Source organism: Thermobia domestica, chromosome 16 (genome assembly GCF_964235325.1).
Source record: "Thermobia domestica chromosome 16, izTheDome1.hap1.1, whole genome shotgun sequence".
In the NCBI taxonomy this organism is placed as follows: Eukaryota; Metazoa; Arthropoda; class Insecta; order Zygentoma; family Lepismatidae; genus Thermobia; species Thermobia domestica.
Window position 1 is genome coordinate 34,885,042 of NC_137469.1, and position 20,174 is coordinate 34,905,215.

Genomic DNA, 20,174 nt, shown 5'->3' on the forward strand with positions numbered 1-20,174 from the left:
TTAAGATGAAACTGACACTAAACCTTTTTGTTTGTTTGTTTGTTAATATACTAAGACAGCGTTTCTCAACATTTTTTTTTGGGGGGGGGGCACGCTAAAGTACATTTCAAACTTTCGCGACACTCTTAAATGTGATTTTTTCCCTAGATGCGAACAAGCAAACAAAAATACATTCAATATATATATATATATAAATTATGGAACCACTATGAGATGCAAACCGCACAAGCAAATTACGTACGGCTTTTGAATAGAAATATACCTATTAATATAAAGAAACTTATGACTCTTAAGCAGAAATATGAGAAAGAAATATTATCAGAAATATTAGAAGATATCAAACTTAAAACTAGTGAGATATTTGTCCCTGATGATTTCTGGAAAGCATACCTATGCGTGGACGAACTCTTGACAGACACACTCTCATCTCCAGTGTTTCTTTCCAAAGAAAAATGAACAGCGTTAAAAGCAAAATTTCCAGCTTTAAACTTGAAAAATAAATGTAAAATCAAGTCAATTGGCGATATTTTTTTTTTTAAAAACTTTCTTCTATAGATAATTTCTTCGCGAAACATCTTAGAATCGCGACACAGCGGTTGAGAAACGCTGCACTAAGAAGATATCAGTATACCTTCTGCTTAGTTACGATTAGGTATTAGATTTCTGGCCATGTTAACCTGTCGCTTGTGACGGATGACGTTCCTCGGCTATCACACTACGCGAAGAACTGGGGAAATGAAATGAAATTTTTGAGTTTTACGTCCCACGGTTATGCCAGCTAGGCTAAAGGAGACGGTGATGATGAGTAATGAATGAAATGGCGGAATGAAGAAAGTGGGAGGAAACGGGAGAACCCCGAGAAAACCCACGCACACGGTGTTTGTCCACCACAAAGTTCACTTGGCAGGAGCAGGGTTTGAACCCAGGACCCCATGCACCAGAGGTGAACGCTCTACCACTGAGCCACCGCGGCCCACGGAGAACTGGGGAGGAAGAAAGGATTGAAGAAGGAAGGAAGCGGCATGGTCCATTATGTTAGGTACCATCCCGGCATTTGTCTGGTAGTGAGTACGGAAAACTAGGAAAACCTCACTCAGAGTGGCTGCTCTGAAAAGAGCTATTATTTTTTTTTCGACGGAGTGTCCCCACCAGGAATGGAATCCGGCACCAAAAGCGAAAGCGTTAGCAACTTTGTGTTTAACTGTATATTGTGCAAAGATAAGACGTACGGTATATCAGTCAATATATTACACCGAGATGGAAAACAAATTAGGAGATATTTGAGGTGAATTTTCGTGTATCGTTTTCGGGCAACTCGAAAAATACTTTTTTTTTAAAGGTATGTCGTTCATTGTTAGGTTTTAAGTAGTTTTAGTATTTTTCTTGTTTAAGTTTGTTATATTAGAACACAACACCTGGTAACATTGAAAAAAAAAGAGGTGTGATGAGGCTTTTATGGTGGTGTGCAAGCCCATGGATGCGGACTTATGGGCATTGAGTTTTTTTTTTTTTTTTAATGTGTAGTTAAAGGAATAGTGTAACATTATTTCAAATAATTACAGTCCACTTTCTATATATTGTCTTGTGTCATTAATAACCCAAAACCAAAGTAAAACATTGTTAATAATTAGACATCGGGTTTTATACACTTAAAATTCATGATATGTGCATGCAGCTATGCAGTTAAATGTGTTAAAATATGCCATTAACAATGCAGTAAAAGAAAACACTTTCAAACATGCAGCAAAGTTGTGACAGAAGTTTTGTAGTTGAAAGTGTAGTTTACGTCTGAGAGATTTCTCTTGAGAATTTATTTTTGTAATATTTACAGTTTATATAGCCTAAATTTATATATATATATATATGAGATTATACTGAACACATTGATATAAGAACACAGGAACACATTGATAGGAGTGTGTTTACTTTGACAAGCCTCACTTTGTTACATATTTCCAGTATACAAATATTAGTTGTCGTTTTGAAAGATTTACTCTTTCCCGTAACTAACCTTAGAATATATCACAAGATGCTTTTTCTACATTTTCTGGTGTCAGTTTGTGACGTTTATAGCCAGAAAGTAACCTGTCAGGTTCAACAGATGTTACGGAACAACATTTATGCAGAAGAGCGAGTTTAGGGCAAGTTGGAATATGACCCTTGAAGAGATTATCTTATTGCTTCAATAGTTTTATAATCAGAGTTTCTGACATGAACATCCTTCAATTTGTTTTCCATAGAGTACCCGAATTCACCAGAAGCTGACTATGTTCTTAAACATTAATATATGCTTTAACCTTTGAAATGCACATTTCTATACGCTACAAAACTTCAAATTCGAGCTGTATTAAAAACCACTACCCAGTTTAACAGAGATGTATATAAGCAAACAAAATATGCATTTGCATAAAAATCTGATGTCTACTAATAATGATTGATAATTTTATCCTGTTGGAATACATTCTTTTATTTATGTACTGTGTAAGTCTTTCGAGATTGAAGTTTAATCCTCGCTTAGCGATCTCTACGTGTACGATGAATAACAATCCTGACAATTTTCACGTCAGTCGTTCAAGGGTTCCGAAATATACAACAGTATGTTCTCATCAAGGAATCTCTGAAACTGTTAAAAGTAGAACCTTGAAATTTCGTATACATATTCTCCTTGGGACGTAGACTCCACATAAGACGAGATTTTGTGAAAAAGTGGTTAATGGAGGATTGGAACCTTTTTTTTTTCATTCCACTATAGTACTCGTGCCGAGTCGTGAAACTTGAGCTCTAAACCAATCATTGCTTGAGCTCTGATACATCGGGAAACTTCGGTACAATTCGTGGAGCCGCTTCCCGAGCGCACACTCGGTGAAGATCAGCTTAAATTCGCCAACAATGTTGCCAAATTTAAAGACAGTGTAAAAGAGTATTTAAAAAAAAACTTTTAAAAATTACTAATAATAACACTGCACAGCAATAATCACAATAATATTTCTAAAAGGGTAACAAAAACACGAATAGTAACAATGGGAATACAATAAAAAAAACAATCAACAAAACGGAACTTGGCGCCAATCCGACAACACTGTACTCTCGGGAGATGTTTTCCGTGTAGCGCGAGAGACGACACTGACAAAATGTGATGGGTGGGGGTTGACGATCGGAACACACCCTCGCGTTCTATTGGGTGGTAAAATCGGTAGATCTAGGTCAAGCATCACGACTCGGCGCGAATACTATAGATATCCGACACTGTTAGCCATAGAATCCTGAAACTTTGTAGGGTTCGATTCTCGGTAGGAGCTCAGGTCGTCATATGGTTCGATTCCTAGGTTAAGCTGTAGGTCTATGTCTTATATAGTCTCTTGCTCAAAGGAACATTAAACTTACATTCAACCAACCAAAATCCATTAAAAAAAATCATAAAATATTCTGCGAATGCTTGAAGAAATACAATGAATTTGGCCTGTTAGGTTAATTGATTCAATTAATCAGCTCGATTTCCTATATACCTAGCAGAGTTTATTAGAAAAGAAAAACAGGAAAATATATGCGCTTAGAATGCATAGGAAAAGTACATGACTATTCAAAACCCTAAGTTTGTATCGAGTTCGAGAGTTTCGAGGACATGGCTTTCCGTTTACTGTGAAACGTCCCTCCCCTGAGTGTTATACAACCCAAATAACATATCTGTGTTGCAGTGTAACATATATAACACACATTTTCCTTCATTTGGCTTTTCTCCTAATCAGTGACAAGGAAACATTTAATTGGGCTCATCCGACCTGTATGAAATTGGCCATGATAGTAATAAATCTAAAGCTGTTATACAAGCTTATGAAATATTATGATACGTAAAATTAAAATTAAAAGATTTTTTTTCTTTGTTTTACGACTATGCGTTAGCACTTATCACAATGAGGTTTCTTCATATCAAAGTTTTCATTACCAACATTAAGAGCAAGAAATCTGTACCTTTTGGTTTTTCATTTTTAAAATAATAAAAATAACGAATAGAAAACAGGTGAGAGTGCTTATATACTAAATTCTACTATGAAATAAAGTAGTTAGTCTATGAGATCTAGGCATAGCTGCTCGGCCGTTACATACTATAGTAAGTGGTTGGATGCTCACCTTAAATAGCTTCAGATAATAATAAATTATTATTATTATTATTATTATTATTAATTTATATTATTATTATTATTATTATTTATTTATTTATTTATTTATTTATTTATTTATTTATTTATTGTACAGAACTTTCTTAGTCTTAAGGAGGCTCAGAATTCATTTTGTGTGTTAAGTAGTATATCTCAGTTTAGAACTAAATTTATTCATCAAAATAAGAATCTTTAGAATTTATGCATTTTTTGTCAGCAAGAATCAAGTCTGTTGATTCCGGTAGCATAAAAATTTTGAGTCCTAAAATCAATGAACTCTTTGAAGACGTCTTGAACTACTAATTGGTTCTTGATGGTCTTCTGGTAATCGGTGGAAGAAAAATGTGGTGAGTAAAATTGGTGAGGTTGTGTTTCGTATTCCAGTTATTTCAATTTTTGCGCAGTCATTTGTGAGTCTTGAAATTTAAATGGAGAAGAATTTGTGCCTTTTTGATTATTTAATGCTGGCCATAAATTTTGCAGTTTTTAGTGCAATCTGTTCCAAAATTGAGCTCGTTTAGTGATGGTTAGTTCCCTGGCCAAATGCTTCATTGGTGTTACGATCAGTGTCTGCAGCTTTACGTTCTAAATTTAAACTCGTACAATAAAATTGGTCGAATTTGCTCTCTTACCGTCATTAATTAAACAGTCTAAAACAAACAGAACAAAACCAATTGCAATAATCAGTAGAACGGATTTTGCTCTTTCAAAATAAATTATCAAAGTTTACAGCAACAAAAACCACAATTATTATTGCACCAATCTGATAGCATATTAAAAACAAGAACTCTAAATGTTATGCAATCAAATATACACTGATGTATTGCACGCAAAACTGTTATGATTTTGTTTTTCTGTACTTTTGGAATAACGAAATTGTCAAAGTTAGAATTCGAAGTACAGGATCCTATCTGAAGCGTTGCAAGATTAGAGCCAAGAAAGCGAATCCTATGTCCATGTCTACACACCGCATGTGAAGTAATATTCAGTGTCAATCAGATCAACGGCACCGACTTTCCAAAATTTATGTGGGTGCATATCAATGGCGGGGCGTATTATACGTTTACAGGGGAGTCTCAATATTTTTGATTGATTTCGTTTTAGTTGAAGTCTTTTATGAACACTGTCATAAAGGGCTATACTCGATTCTGTTCACAATATAGTTCCATTTTTATTGTGGGGATTGCTTTTGACTAGGTCAGAGACAGGCAAGGAAGGGGCGAAGGTGTTGCTTGGTTGCTTTATACAAACACATTTCAAACAAACAATTATGTTTTAGAAGTTAGAAATTTTAACTCTCATCTCTATTTTAATTGCTTTTTTTCATAATGGCAACTGAGAAATATTTGTTATTTTGTTTCTATCGAACTAGAAATCTTATCGGTGCACCGCCGTGTTATAGCTCCGGAGCACCCACGTAGTCGGCGCCCATGAATCAGCAGGAACAATACATAAGTTGCTTGGTATTTAGCCTCCTTTTTCAGTACCAAAGATATATAAGCCGTGGACCTACAGTTTAAGTTCGAATCACAGTAATGCGTTTTTAAGTTTTTCAAGGCTCTCCCACAGGGAATCGAACCCGGAAATCCGTTCACGGAAAGCGTGCGCGCACTAGCCATTAAGACCAGCGAGGACAGCGCAGGTAATCCGTGATCAGTACTACAGAGCCTGATGCCTGTTCAGTAGTTCCCTAACTGTTTTATGGTTGAGTCAACATCGGAACTTCTGTCATACTACGAGGAATTGAACTCTAATAATTGAATTGAATTACACGTACTAACAATACTCATGCGTATGATTAGGTTAAATTGGTTAGTATGTAACGTTATGTTTATATTTTTAACTTGTTACATATATGTCCACAGTTCGAATCACAAAATTGGGTAAACACGATTAAACACCTTAATTGTTACCTGTAATTGCAATATTTATTAAATATCTTGAAAACCAAGCATATTATAAATGTTTGACACAACTAACTTTTATTCTTCTTATTTCATGAAATGAATTATTCTGTTGCCATAGCAACAACAGACAAATACCTATCTTCTTTTCAACAACTGACATTACATGATGATTTATATGAAATCCAAGGATCTTATAAAATAGAGGATCTGCCCTAACAATAAAATATTGAAGCCATACGTCACAGTTTCGCCACTCCTACTCTGCCCACTCTGCCCAATAGGATCGCAATGTTTTGAGCCAACAAACATGGCGGAAACAAAAGTAGCCAATCAGATGATGTCGGAAACGAGAGTAGCCAATCAGATGTGCCGATGCTCGGTTGTTTTTTTGGCTTTATCGATTTAATAGGATGAAGATACATATGGGCAGATCCTCTATTTATAACATCCTTGATAAAATCAACATATATTCTACATTTGTTGTTGTTCTTCTTCTTATCAACAAATTGTGCACTTTTAAGCGCCGTTGTCCAAAATAACCACAAGAAAATGGAAATAAATTATAGATTAGATATACAATCTCGTTGTAAGTAGTGTTGACAACAAGACGAGACGTCACTGGTAGAGCGCTTATCTCTGGTGCGTGGGGTCTCTGGTTCGATCCCCGGCCAAATAAGTTTGTGGTGGACAACATCGTGCCCGTGGGTTTTCTCGGGGTACTCTCGTTTCCTCCCACTTTCTCATTCCATCAACTTTTCCATTAATCATTCACTTGCTTTAATCATCGTCTCCCTTAGCCGAAAGGGCATAATCGTGAGACATTCAACTCAAAGATTTCATTTCAAAAACGAGACGAGAAATCAGGTTTCTCGTTTCGTCTCGTAAAAATCTAGCCTCATCTCGATTTTTGGAAGAATTCTTTCTGGTTTCACCTCGAGAATTTCGCTTTATAAATCTATGCCCTGATTTTTTCCCCCTTTAATTTCATCTAGATGTTATCAGAATTCTTCCGCGTCACGATAGGTCCACGAATGGTGTGATGTAACCATATTTAATCCCAGGGAGGGCGGTGGGTTGTTATACTGCTACTTTTAAGGGCTCCAAACTTTGGGATGGGTTTTATTTATATATAAAAAATAAGAAAGTTTCCTCTTCTGGGGGGGGCGATCGCCCCCCTGGATGCACCCCTCTTTAATCCATACTTATTATTGGATAATATTGTTTAAAGACTTGCATGTCTTTAATCGCTGATAAATTCTCTTCATTGTGTTCGTACAATCACTATATCAATTTATTTTTTTATACTATGAATCATGAGATCTAAGATTTGCGTGAAATTACTTGTCTCGGCTCGAATTTAAAAGTTACTTCTTGTCTTATTTCGGAGAAATATTTACTCAACTGGTTAGATACATCCATAAAAACAAAACTTTTTTAAAAATTAAAAAAAGTATGCTAATATTCAAATAGGTATGTTCCCAGGATTTATAGCTTACAAGTGTATTTTTAACGAACCTCAGTTTGAATATCGTAAGCATTTTATTGTAAATTCTCAGCGGTACGGGAATGTCGCTGCTAACTAGATACTTATTTAAATACCAAACTTCTTGATCTTTTCTTATGTTATGTTCATTGAAGAGAAGAGGAGGAGATAGGCTTATAAAAATCAGCGTCATTAAAATAAGCAGTAGTTACTCGTTTTAATACCTATAAATTTTACACTATAAATGTCAAGATATGTGGTAGTACAAGGCAGGAAGCTCTTATCAAAGAATATCATGATGAAAAGCTGCTAAAGGTTGTTGTATTTTAACCAATCTATTTTATAACTAACATTATTCTTCCCCCTCAAGTCAGTATTATCGCGTCAAATGCCAGCTTAATTAAAACCCAGTCAAGAAAAAGTATAATATGGCATATAAAAAAAAAAAAATTCAAAACGGAATAGCTATAGTTGAATGTAAAATTTCGGATGTTAGGTTTTGCCTATTTACTTCTCTAATGATTCTACCATTTCAGGCAATCACGAAATGTTCTTTGCCTATAGACTCTCTTAACCCCGCACTTTTTTATTATTTTTTTCTTCGCCTCACGGCGCGGCGCAACCTTCCTTTTGGTGCACGAGGGAGAAGGAGAAAAAAACTGAAAAAGAAAGACAGAAAAAATGAGCCGTACCCCCATTTCAGAGTCCACGTGTGTGGTCTTCAACTTTGGAGATCGTTGCTAGGCAACCACAGCAGTGGCGTGCAGACAACGGCCAATCAGCGTGCAGCACTAGCATCCCATCAATCAGAAAACTCGGCAAGGTTCGTTACGGCTCGGTTCCCGGCAGTGTGCTAGGATCTGTGACGCGATGGCTGCCTGTAGAACGATCGGTCAGTGTGATGTCGGTGCGCTTAGCGGTGGGTAGCCGTGGCAACTGGAGTATAAGTATCATTGTGTCTTTTGGCCAATATTGGCCAATTTATCTCATAGTGTTTTGCTGAATGTTCGTGTGCGGTGGAAATTCACAATCTGTCTAAATGTGGATACTGTGTGCGGGAAAGCTGGGCTCCTTAGCTCACTTGCAACATGGCTTCCAATGTTTACAATACTCCGTGGAACCAAGTAGGACCGCGGAGTCGCGATTTGGATCTTTTTATAAGGACTAGCTGGATCGACGCCTTTACTGCCCTAGCACAGCTAGAAAAGGTAAGATTTTTGTTACCATTTTTTCTAGTATTTTGGGGCATCTTTTCTGTGTTGTTTCAGGATTTATTTTGACTAGCGCGGTACTTTTCTGTTCCTGTCTCTCTCTCTCTCGGCGAGGTAAAGAAAGAAGCATGCCTTTGATGGGAGTGCCGAGAAAATACACAAGGTCTGTTTCACGTACCAAGAACGTGTCTGTTTGAACTGGTAGAAGAACATCTGTCTGAAGATTTTTTGGTACCTTTTATTGCAGGCACTTTGTGGTATCAAAAACACGTAGACTTGTAAGCTTTTTGTACTCTACAAATGAGATTAAAATAAAGTAGAACATTTGAAGGTTTTCTTCTTGTCAACAAAAACTTTCTAAATGATTGTAATTCTCTAGAATAAACAGACAAAACTACACATGTGCTTTTTTTTACTATGTTAGTTTAAGTGTCACACTCACACTCTACAAATTACATTCTTCTTACATTAATACTAAGATAGTCAAAATACAATGAATGTAAAATGCAATCAGAAGATTTAAAAACTTTGTTTTCTGTTATATTGATGTTGATAGTGTCACACTTTCTAGGACGTTACCTAGTCTTTTAACCAGCTGATATTCTGTCTGTGTGCGTACTGCACAAGGCCGTTCATCGCCATCCGCCCTCTAGGAGCTGCTGACCTCGTATAAACATTTGCCGGTAGTACTCCGTAATTGAGAACACTTGCACATTGCATTGCGATTGCGCGGGCGGAGATTGTAATTGTCATTTCAGTTAAAGAATTAGATTTGTAGTTTTTTTCTTTCTTTTCTTTTTCTTTTTTCTATAAACATAGTATAATAGTTTTTTCCCCCTGTAAATTACAACTAAATACTGGGGAATATGTTGCTATTTCATCCTGCTTGAATTACTACCGTTGTAACATCAGGAAAATGTTTTTTGTTAAAATAATGATTTATCTTTAAGAAGATGATCAATAATTATTATGAATCATTATGTATTTAGAATAATATTGTTTAGTAATATAACCTTTTTACACAAAACTGTAATTTAACATTGACAGACTGACAAGATTTGTCGAAGTTTCAATGTAATTTTTTCGGAAACCTTTCTGCAAAGTTTTGAGAAATATTTTCTAATTTGGCTAGCATTCCCCGTAAATTTATTTCCCACTTTTGAGTTTATCATGGATAGTACAAGTAAGAAAATAAAAACAAACATTCCTGTATGAAATCTTTAATCTGTCGTTTTTTTTGGGAAGGGGAGGGAATGGAAGAATTACACCTTACCCTAACGACCAAAGAATGGGAAAATATGTTTTTGAGGAAACAATTTTCTTTAGAAACTACTACAAAAAATAAAGAAAGAAAGAAATAAAGAAATGCTTTAAATTTTGTTGCATGCTACTTTTATATGTTATTTTTTACAATCGAAGGGTATTATCTCAGCCGGATTAACACATTGATGCCCTACCTCAGTGGTTCCCAACCTTTTCTATATGACAATACATTTTACTGACGCTTACGACATCACGATAAACTTGTTTTAGCTATTTTTTTTATTATTATTATAAATTATCACAATGGTAAGCCTATAAGTTCCTAGAAGGTATTGACTCAACGTGACCTAGTACGAAACATTTGCTGCCACTGGAAGCGTTGACTGGCAGGCCCGTAGCCAACCCAAAAAATGTAGGGGGGCTTGGTAGAAATTAGGGGGGACCCGACCCAACCATACTATAGTTCGTCACTATATTATAGTTCATTTGCAAGCCAACCGTAAAAATTTTAGGCCAGTGAAAATTTAGGGGGGCCCGGCTCCCCTTTGCTCCCCGTGGATACGGGCCTGTTGACTGGTACAGTCCTGTCTGAAAATTGATCTTTAACTAATTATTTAAATGCTTCATGATTTTTAAATTCTAAATTTTCGCTGCATACCTTATGGATCTGATACACCAGTGTGTCACAACTTACCGGTTGGGAACCACCGGTCCCAGCCTAGTCCATACTTCCGGTTCTGCTCCCTCCTAAAAGAATATTCATGCTTTGAAACTTGAAAATGCAGTCTTTATTTTTCTCCATTCTTTTTCAATTTTATATTTTGATCGAGCGATTTTATGTTTTCGAAAAAAGAAAAGTATATTATATAATTTGTAATGCAGAAACGTCTACAGGGCAAATTTCTAGTAGGCCTACAATAAATTAATTTGTTGTGTAATACATAAGGAAGAGGAGACGGTTCCAAAAGTTTAGCCCTAGGCTCAAGCCTACTCAGTCAAAGTATTATACTTAATTCTAAGGAAATTGAAGAACTATCTGAGCTTGAATGAGCGAAATACTTTGTTCGTTATTACTTATTTATTTAAGCTATTTCTACGTATTGTTATATACATTTTAACACTCAAAAATATTAACAACAGAGCACCCATTTTGTTGATGTCAAGTGGCTAATGCGTATTTTGTCTGTTGACCTAGTCCCTGGTTGTATTTCCTTCAGATACAAAGTCGATGTTCGATCTCAAGCAATAAATGCAGCTTCAAAATAAGAAAGTAATATTTGGAAGAAATTCGGCCAGGGCCCATATTTAAGTTTCCTAGATAAAACTAGGAAAAAAATTAAGCAAAATTATAATATTTGTTAAAAAGCCCGTTAAGGACTAGCTGCAAAATTTACAACGCTATTCGCTTATCGGCACTCGCCTATTAAAAAAAAAATAGTAAATATTAATTGTATGGATGCTCACGAGGACAAGACAGAATTTCCGTCACAAGATTGGAGACGAGACATCATTTCTGATGGAAGCAGATACATTTTCGTTGAATAATATTCCACAATACCATAGAATAGCGTTTCGCAAACTGTGGCCCACGGATGACAAGGAATTCATGAGATCTGTCCTTATGGTCTCGTTAGATTTAATTCATTAGTCTAAAGAAAATTTAAAAAAAAAAAAAATAAATAAAATTGGAATGAATTGCTTATAAAAGCACTATACTTGAGAATCTTCAATAGGTAAAATGAATTAACCTTATTAAATTGAATACAATGACAGATTATCCAATTTAATAAGGTAAAATTTATACTGTATTATTTCTAGTAGCTTTTATACATGTATTATAAAATATTGTTCATTAAAAAAAACTACCATGTATTTCCTATTAATGCTCAGATAAAATGAAGGGAATTTTACTTAATACTTTTTTTCTAAAAAAAAAAAGAAAAAAAGAAAGAAAGAAACATAAGTGTACTGGTATATTCTCAAAACAAGGAATAAATAAATAAATAAATTTTATATTTGTTTTCAAATGGAACAAGCATAGGGTGGTCCGTAGAACATTTTGACTAAAGAAATGGTCCCCACTGAAAGAAAGTTTGAGAAATGTTGCCATTGAGCAAGAAAAATTATTATTCGATCAAAATGCTTGTGTTGCAGACTCTTTGGATCGATGGAATTTGTAATAATAATAATAATAATAATAATAATAATAATAATAATAATAATAATAATAATAATAATAATAATAATAATAATAATAATAAAACTGATATAAAGTTCAAAATTAAAAGATTTTTAAATGATTTTAAGATACTTACCTGGTTTCTTGCAATCAGAAGCGAAAATAATATACAGTGAAACCTTTGAGTAACGGACACCGATGGACATTATCATTTGTCCGTAAAAGAAATGTTCTCTTTCAGCAGCGAGGCTATATGAGAAGAAAGTTTCCCCTTACAGAAAGGTTACACACACATTTAGATTACTCACAACTCATGGGGTATTGTATGCAGTATATACGAAATAGATTAACTGTAAAAGTTAATATAGGCTAATATCAAAATACCATACTCAGTGTTCGAATTACCGGAGAGAATGAGAAGGAAATCTCTCTCTCTGTAAACAAACAAAAGTATCACTTTGGGACATCTTTATATTAGCTTGAACTGCAGAATATAATCCTTACGTGATAATTTTAAATCCTTACGTAAATATAAGTCATATTCCTGTAAAAAGTCCCTTAATTCGTTTACTTAACTGTATTAAAAGTAGCTCAATAAGAACTTCAAACATTATTATTATTATTATTATTATTATTATTATTATTATTATTATTATTATTATTATTATTATTATTATTATTATTATTATTATTATTATTATTATTATTATTATTATTATATAGTGAAAATCTAGACGCAACCAACCAATGACGACGATTTATGCATTTCCTGGGGGAAAGTCTGTAATAGTTTGCCGTGTAATACTGCAGACAGGCTAAATTGTTGTCGAAATTTCCTTGTAACTGTTGTGACTGCCGAATGAGTTGAAAAGCTCAACTGAGGATTTATTTATAAACTGCACAAAGTCATTTTTGTACTAAATACATATGAACTGAGAATAATTCCTGTTCGTTATGAAGGAGTTCCTAAAACGTTGGTGGTAAATATAAAAATGATCTGAGTCCGTATTTGAGAGTGTTTTAAAAGAGAGTTCTCTCCAATAATACATATATATATTTGCGAGACAAAAAAAACGTTTGTCCATATTATGGAGACGTTCGTTAAGGAAGGTTTCACTGTATGTAGAAAAACATAAAGCAAGATGAACATATGAAGAAATGTATGTTTGCTTTGCGTATCATTTTGGTAAGATATTTCCTGTTAGTAGGTCGCCGTCAAATGATTGAGAAACCCTGCCACATAGGTATGCCCTCTCGGTATGCGAGCAGGTGCTGGATAGGTATAAGCCTTTTGTCTTCTGTGAAGCTCCTGACCGAACTGTTGCGGTAAGAAACAAAAGAGCAAGAATTTCACAGGTGGCAGATGCTTCCAGAACCCAACGGTATGATTTTGAGGTGATAGCAGTGGCGTGATTGGTCCTCGATACCTGGGGGGTATATTATTTCTACAAAAATTATGGTTGCATGTGAAAATTAACAATAAACAGTAGGGATAAATTGCCACTGCAACTGTTTTTGAAGTTCATTAAAGGTATTGTGGTCACAAAAATAATATACAATGCAGCACAGTAGGTGGCGATTTTGTATTTTACATTGTAATTTGGACGCCAGCTGTGGGTGCCTTTTAAAAGTTAGATGGAAATACATACAATTGTGTTTTTGCAGGAAATTAAGCTCTATTTGGTGCACTAATGAATATTTTTTTTAGTAAAAAAAATCTATAAAAAGAACATAGTTGGACATAAGAAATGAACATATATCCAAATAACAAACAGCACGATCTACATGGAAATAGAAGCACACATGAAAAAAATGTCTATTATATGTATTTGCATTAGATACAGTAAACAAATTCTTAGGCTTGATTAAGCAAATTAATAATTATTTTCTTTCGTTTTTCCAAGTATTCATAAAGTCTTTCAAAATTTAGTCCGGAGCATCGTGAAATACATTAAAACTGCCTTTTGCGTATGAAACACACATTACACTCGTGTAGTTGTGGTTGCCTAAGTACCAGGCAAACAATTTCAAAATAGATCATTGATAAATAGTAATCTTCAGGGTAATGCCATAGGGTTTATTGTAGGTCAGGTATACACTTTTGCTGGTGACTATTGTTAACATAAAATTTAGAACACAGTGTTGTAACTAACACTCATGTTCTTTTTTTTTTGTCAACTCTCATTCGTTTTTAATAGAAATAACAGAAACTACGGCTTGCTGATCACTGGGGAAGAGAGAACATACCTCTCAAAACGTGCTAAAAATTCGTTTATTTATTCCGAAGTTATTGGTAAAAGAAAATATGATGTGTATGGAGCGGAGGCGGAGTGGAAAGGGATGTATTTCGGTTGGTAGCTAAAGCTAAATTTAATTACCTGATGCTATAGGTGACGAAAGGCCTATAGCAGACAACCAGACGATTTTTTTTTAAGTTGAGTGATGTGTGATCAGCACATGGACTCCCATAATCGTTTTTTTTTTTTTTGTTGTTGTTGTTGTTGTTGTTGTTTTAGACCGAAATTTGCTGTCTTTTAATTCAAGAAACTTACTAATGGCCTTACAGTTCAAACCCAAAAAAATTCTGTACGCCCACAAAGTATAGCTAAATTGCCATTTTTTTTTCACATTATCCTCAAATAAAAATAATAATAATGATAAATAGTAACATATCCATGAATCTGTAACAGTTTAGTAGTGATAGAAAACACCGTTGTAATCACTGGATTGTAATGTTTGGAAAAGTTTCAAAGTTTTTTTTTTTTTTGTATTTTCTACTGTTTATTTATTTATTTTAGTAAAACGTACAAATACGCTGTTGTGCAATTGAGTCAAGTATCTATAGTCTATATTTTACATTTTACATTTTAGAAATATATACTTCACTTCTATAACCAGGAATATTAGTTCCTTTATTACTGTTTGCAATCCTTCTCCTGAAACGTTGCTAATACCGCTTTGACAGCCACTGTCACGGGTTATATAAAGACTCCGAAGGAAATTTATGACATGACCTTGCAGACTCTAGTATGAGAAAAGAAAAAAAGTAACGTCTCTTTCAAGTGTTTCATACCAGTGTTTACGACGTGACCAATTGAGTACCTAATATCACGACCGTGAAAACTTGTGTGTTTTTAATAGGGACTGATGTATGAATGGAGATTTTTTTTTTCAACGCCAGCTTCCACCAAAGAAAACAATAGTCCATTTTCACAGCTGTTTAAATGGTTGTTGTATTTTACTGTAACGGCTAACGGAGTGAAGTATTTTGTTAATGTGACAAAATATGTTTCTTAATTAGGTACTCGTGGAAGTGTTTTCATACCACTTTATTTCTCTCTCTTTCTTCCCCTCGTCTCGCATTTTTAAAGAAAGAAAATATACAGAGTGCAGACAAACTCTCGAATAAATTCTTAGGTGTAAGTAAACTCAGTAAAACAAATGAAAAATTATTTTCATTAAAAAATTCTTTCAAAAAATATTAAACATTTCTTCCAAAATGCTCAACAATAACTTCGAAAAATTATTGAACGTTTCTTGTAAAATATATTAAACATCATTTTTTAAAGAAATGTTTATAATTTCTATCGAAAATTATTGAACATTTGTTTCAAATATTATTGAACGTTTAAAAAAATATTGAAAATTTTCAAAACATTGAAGTTTTTTTTTCAAAATAATTTTGAAAATTCTTTAAAAATATTGAAAATTTCTTCAAAAATACTCAACATTATCTTTTAATATTGAACGTTTCTTACAATATATGTTGAACATTTATTTTTAAAAAAAAAATATTAAACAATTCTATCAAAGTTGAAATTGAACATTTATTTCAAATGTGTTCAAAAAATGTTGAAAATTTCTTTCAAAAGTAATTAACGTTTTTGTCAAAATGATTTTGAACATTTCTTTCACAAATTATTGATCATTTCCTTAAAAATAAAGAAAATAAATGCATTACACTATGTTGGGTATATGTGTTTATAAGTGAAAGAAGTTGTTTTAGGAAGAAATGCATACTCTAATTCAAAATCTCAAATTATTTTAAACCATTTTTACTTTAAGCTAGTGTTTTAGTTATTCTGACGTCGTTCTGGTCACGAGTATTGCGGAGAACGGATTAGAAAATTGCTTTAATTTTTTTTTCTCAAATGTAATATTCCCTTATTCTCTCTCTAACTCACTCTCACTCTCACTCTCTCTCTCTCTCTCTGTCTTGTTTTATTATTGTTACACTGAGTGATTTTTCAGCAAGCGAAAGTACAACGAGCTACTGGCAAATATATTGTCAGTATATAGTAAAATTCTCGCAATAACACTTAAGGAAGAAATACGGTTGATATACTAAAACAACAACGGTTGACTTTTATTATTATGTCGTGTTATTAGACCTACTATTGTACAGCAAGGTCATGCAAGCATAATGTTAGCTTGTGTAGCATTGAAAATTCTTAGCGGTGGGAAGTTATTTATACTTGTAAGAAATTTTAATCAGACTATTTTCTTAAAGATACAAATTACAATTACAATTACGAAACAAAATATTTTAATTTAATTTGTGATTCGAATAGTGAGATGGAATGAAATCCTTAATTGAAGATTCCACGCTTATATCCTTTAGTCTAAAGCAGTCGGGTCATTAATGTAAGTGAATGATTGTGGAAGCATAAGTGGAATGAAAATGTCGGAGGAAACAGAAGAACCCCGAGAACTCCCATGAACACGATGATGATGTTGTTCATCACAAATTCACATTTCTTAGAGAGATCTAGCATTAGCTTGGCCAGTGGCGTGGTTTTACAAGCCTCTTGTCTAGCTCTCTTGTTGGCGAGCTATTTCAGTAGAGGGAGGCCAGTACTCTTGAGGGTTCTTCTTGCACGATGGCCTGTGTATCCACCAATTGCACCTGATTCAATCGCAGTCGTGGTATTGGAGTCTACGTTAATAATAGATTCCGTCCTTCATAATCTAGGTGTTGCATAGAGGCATTGAACAAAGACTCAGACTTAAATTTGGTGATAACTTTGCACTGAAAGTGAACAAATTCTACCACTGAGCCACCCCCTTGATACAAACAACAATCTGCTTTTATCAGTGCCATAACATCGTATTCATTTTTCAATAATTGAAGTTATTATTAGAACTTTATTGGTCATTTTTATTGATTTTTTTAAAAATATAATGAAGTACAAAGTAGATAAATATATATTATTTTTGTTAACGCATGCATATTTGACTAATTAATAGGCAACTACCATTAGATACTACCACAAAGAACACATTTTCTGGGCTAAAGTTTTTTTCTTCAAATTTAAACAAACGAGCACCTGTTATCAATCTTTGACTTCAGTTTATAATTAAGCAGTTAAATGCCCCTCATTCTGAACAAATAAAACATCAATTTGGAATAATTTCACCAACTTATTTCTTTATTTACTGTAATGCCTATTATCTGAATTCACATGTATGCTACACTTCCTTATAAATTAGTAACAGTATTAGTAAAGTGAAGAGGTATTGAATTGTTGTTATTTTGTTAAATTTCAGGGTAAGGCGTCGGGACGGCGATCATCATTGTGGCTGCGAGCCTGGCTTCAGGGTCATCTGTTCCAGCTAGGCTGCTTTTTACATCACCACGCGGGGAAGGTTCTTTTCGTTGGTCTGCTCATTCTTTTCTGCTTCTGTGTTGGACTGAAATCAGCTACTGTACATACCAAGGTGGACAAACTGTGGGTCGAGGGTAAGTACTCAACTTCACTACTTCTCCTTTTAGTAACAAAAAACTAACTAACATAATATGTTCACTAAATCAAGGTTCATAGAATTTGTTGGTAGCTAGGGGAGACTGGTTTAATTTTTATTATGGTTTTATTCCTTTGGAACTGCTTATAACTTAAACAAGAATGAAATATGACCGAAACAAACACTCTTTATTACTAATTTATGTTCAAGTTTAGTAATTTTTATGTTCGCTTTGGTCAGATTTTGCTTAAATTTAAGTGTCTTCATCCCGGCGAAATTAAAATACCGCTAATTTTACAGTAATTATGTGATATCTTCGAATAGATAAAAGATAATCGAAATGTGGAACAAGAGAGCCCTAGACAATATTATTTTACATGAGAAACCGTTATCACGACTCACTTATCTGCTTTCGATTTCGAGCCATTTTGAAAATTGGCATTTATTTTCGCGTTTCTAAACAGCTGAAAACGGAAAGCCACTAGGTGAGTTGTGATAACGGTACCTCACGCAAAATAATATTGTCTAGGGCGCTCTTGTTCCATATTTCGATTATCTTTTATCTATTCGAAGATATCACATAATTACTGTAAAATTAGCGGTATTTTAATTTCGCCGGGATGAAGACTCTTTAAGTGACTTTCGATATGTTTCCATTTGAGTGGCAAACTCCCCCCCCCCATAAGAATGCTTTGGAAGCATTGTTCTAAATGAAATGAAATATTTTTGTTTAACGTCTCACGATTATGCCTGATAGGCTAAGGAAAGCGATTATCAAAGAAAGTGAATGATGATGAAAGAATTGGTGGAACGAGGAAGTGGAAGGAAACGGGAGTACCCTGAGAAAATCCACGGACACGATGTTGTCCACCACAAATTTGCTTGGCCGGGGATCGAACTAGGGACCCATACACCAGAGGTAAGCGCTTTACCACTGAGCCACCGTACTCTCCCCTCCTCACGGTTGGATCCTTGAAGATTCACTGTATGAATGATATGTATATCCTTTTCTTATTATATATAGAAATATCGCGTAGGATTCAGTTTAAATTTATGGATATGTTAATATAATACAACTCAGTACTAAAATGAGAAAGATAGGCAGTTGAAATCATTGCCGTAAATCTATAAGAATTCTCTAGTTGCAGATGTATCACATTCACAAGTTCTCAGTTCAACCTGTCATTATGACTTCGTCTTATCTCCGTTCATTTCCAGATAGTGTTTTGTATATGCTATCATAAAGATATTTACGTTCCCCTATATTGACACTATATCCTTTCCTATTAACTCCATATCGTGCGCTAACACGAGCAGTTAGGTGAAAGACACGAATATAGGCTACCTGTATTAGTGAAATCCTTATTCGTATGAGCAAGAGAGTACGTAAATTGACAAGACTTAAAAAGTGATTAATGTGAAATTTCAATACATCGACCAAGAACCTCCATGACTGAGTGAAAGAGATTATATTGAGAAGGCGAAGAAGCTACCAACAAGGGTTGGTCCATTTGAATGGACGCGTCTTTGCTGTAGTGTAGAAAGAGATAATGAGGGCGCGGTTGATTTATGTGGGTGCATTGTGTGACGTCAGGCCGTGGAACAGGGTTGGGGGCTATTTAGGCGGGGCCGACGCCGTTGGTGGTCCGCTATTTCCGGCTGGCAAGAGGCATGTTGTGCGAGTGCCGACGCCGACATCCTACAAACCATTACTTCAAACCGTTCTTTAAATTGATCACCGTCAAATGCTTTGCTTGTACCTCGCGAAGAGAGCAGCTCCATATTATTAATTTCCTGTCCTCTGACAGCTGTGAAGAAAAGAGTGAGAAAATAGTATTGAGGAATCCCTTTATCCCCTTGGGTTTAGCAAATACGTTCTTTACTGATTTGCCGAAGAACTAAAACCATCAGTGACGACATTAGAAACAGAATGTTCAGTGTTGATAAAGGGCAATGAACTTAATTAGTATATGCTAACGACTTGTACTGATTTTTTATGTGCTAAATGGGAAATTAATTTTTATATGCCAAAAAACATAGCAGGAATATGCTTCCAATATTTTCCATCAATGTATTTGGGAGTCAAAGGTGGTAGCATTCCTACTGTCCTATGCGTAGGGATCAGATTTCTATGATATAAAAACTTCGAAAATATACATGCATTTATGCCCTAAAAATGACGAAATAAAACCTAAATTATATCAGAATGACCCCAATAAAAATAACAAAGGT

At 34.5% G+C, this 20,174-nt stretch overlaps 1 protein-coding gene across 2 annotated transcripts in view; it reads left to right on the forward strand.

Annotated features, from left to right (window-relative positions):
• ptc (protein patched) overlaps positions 1-20,174 on the forward strand; it is a 189,714-nt gene that overhangs the window by 75,065 nt on the left and 94,475 nt on the right. Inside the window, exons 1-2 of one of the 2 annotated variants that reach the window (XM_081742288.1) lie at positions 8,394-8,755; positions 17,748-17,940. In XM_081742288.1, coding sequence (XP_081598414.1) covers positions 8,636-8,755; positions 17,748-17,940 — 313 coding nt within the window. In that variant the 5' untranslated portion in view covers positions 8,394-8,635. Of the gene's footprint in view, positions 1-8,393; positions 8,756-17,747; positions 17,941-20,174 lie in introns of those variants that run through there. The other variant, XM_081742289.1, reaches the window with a different exon arrangement.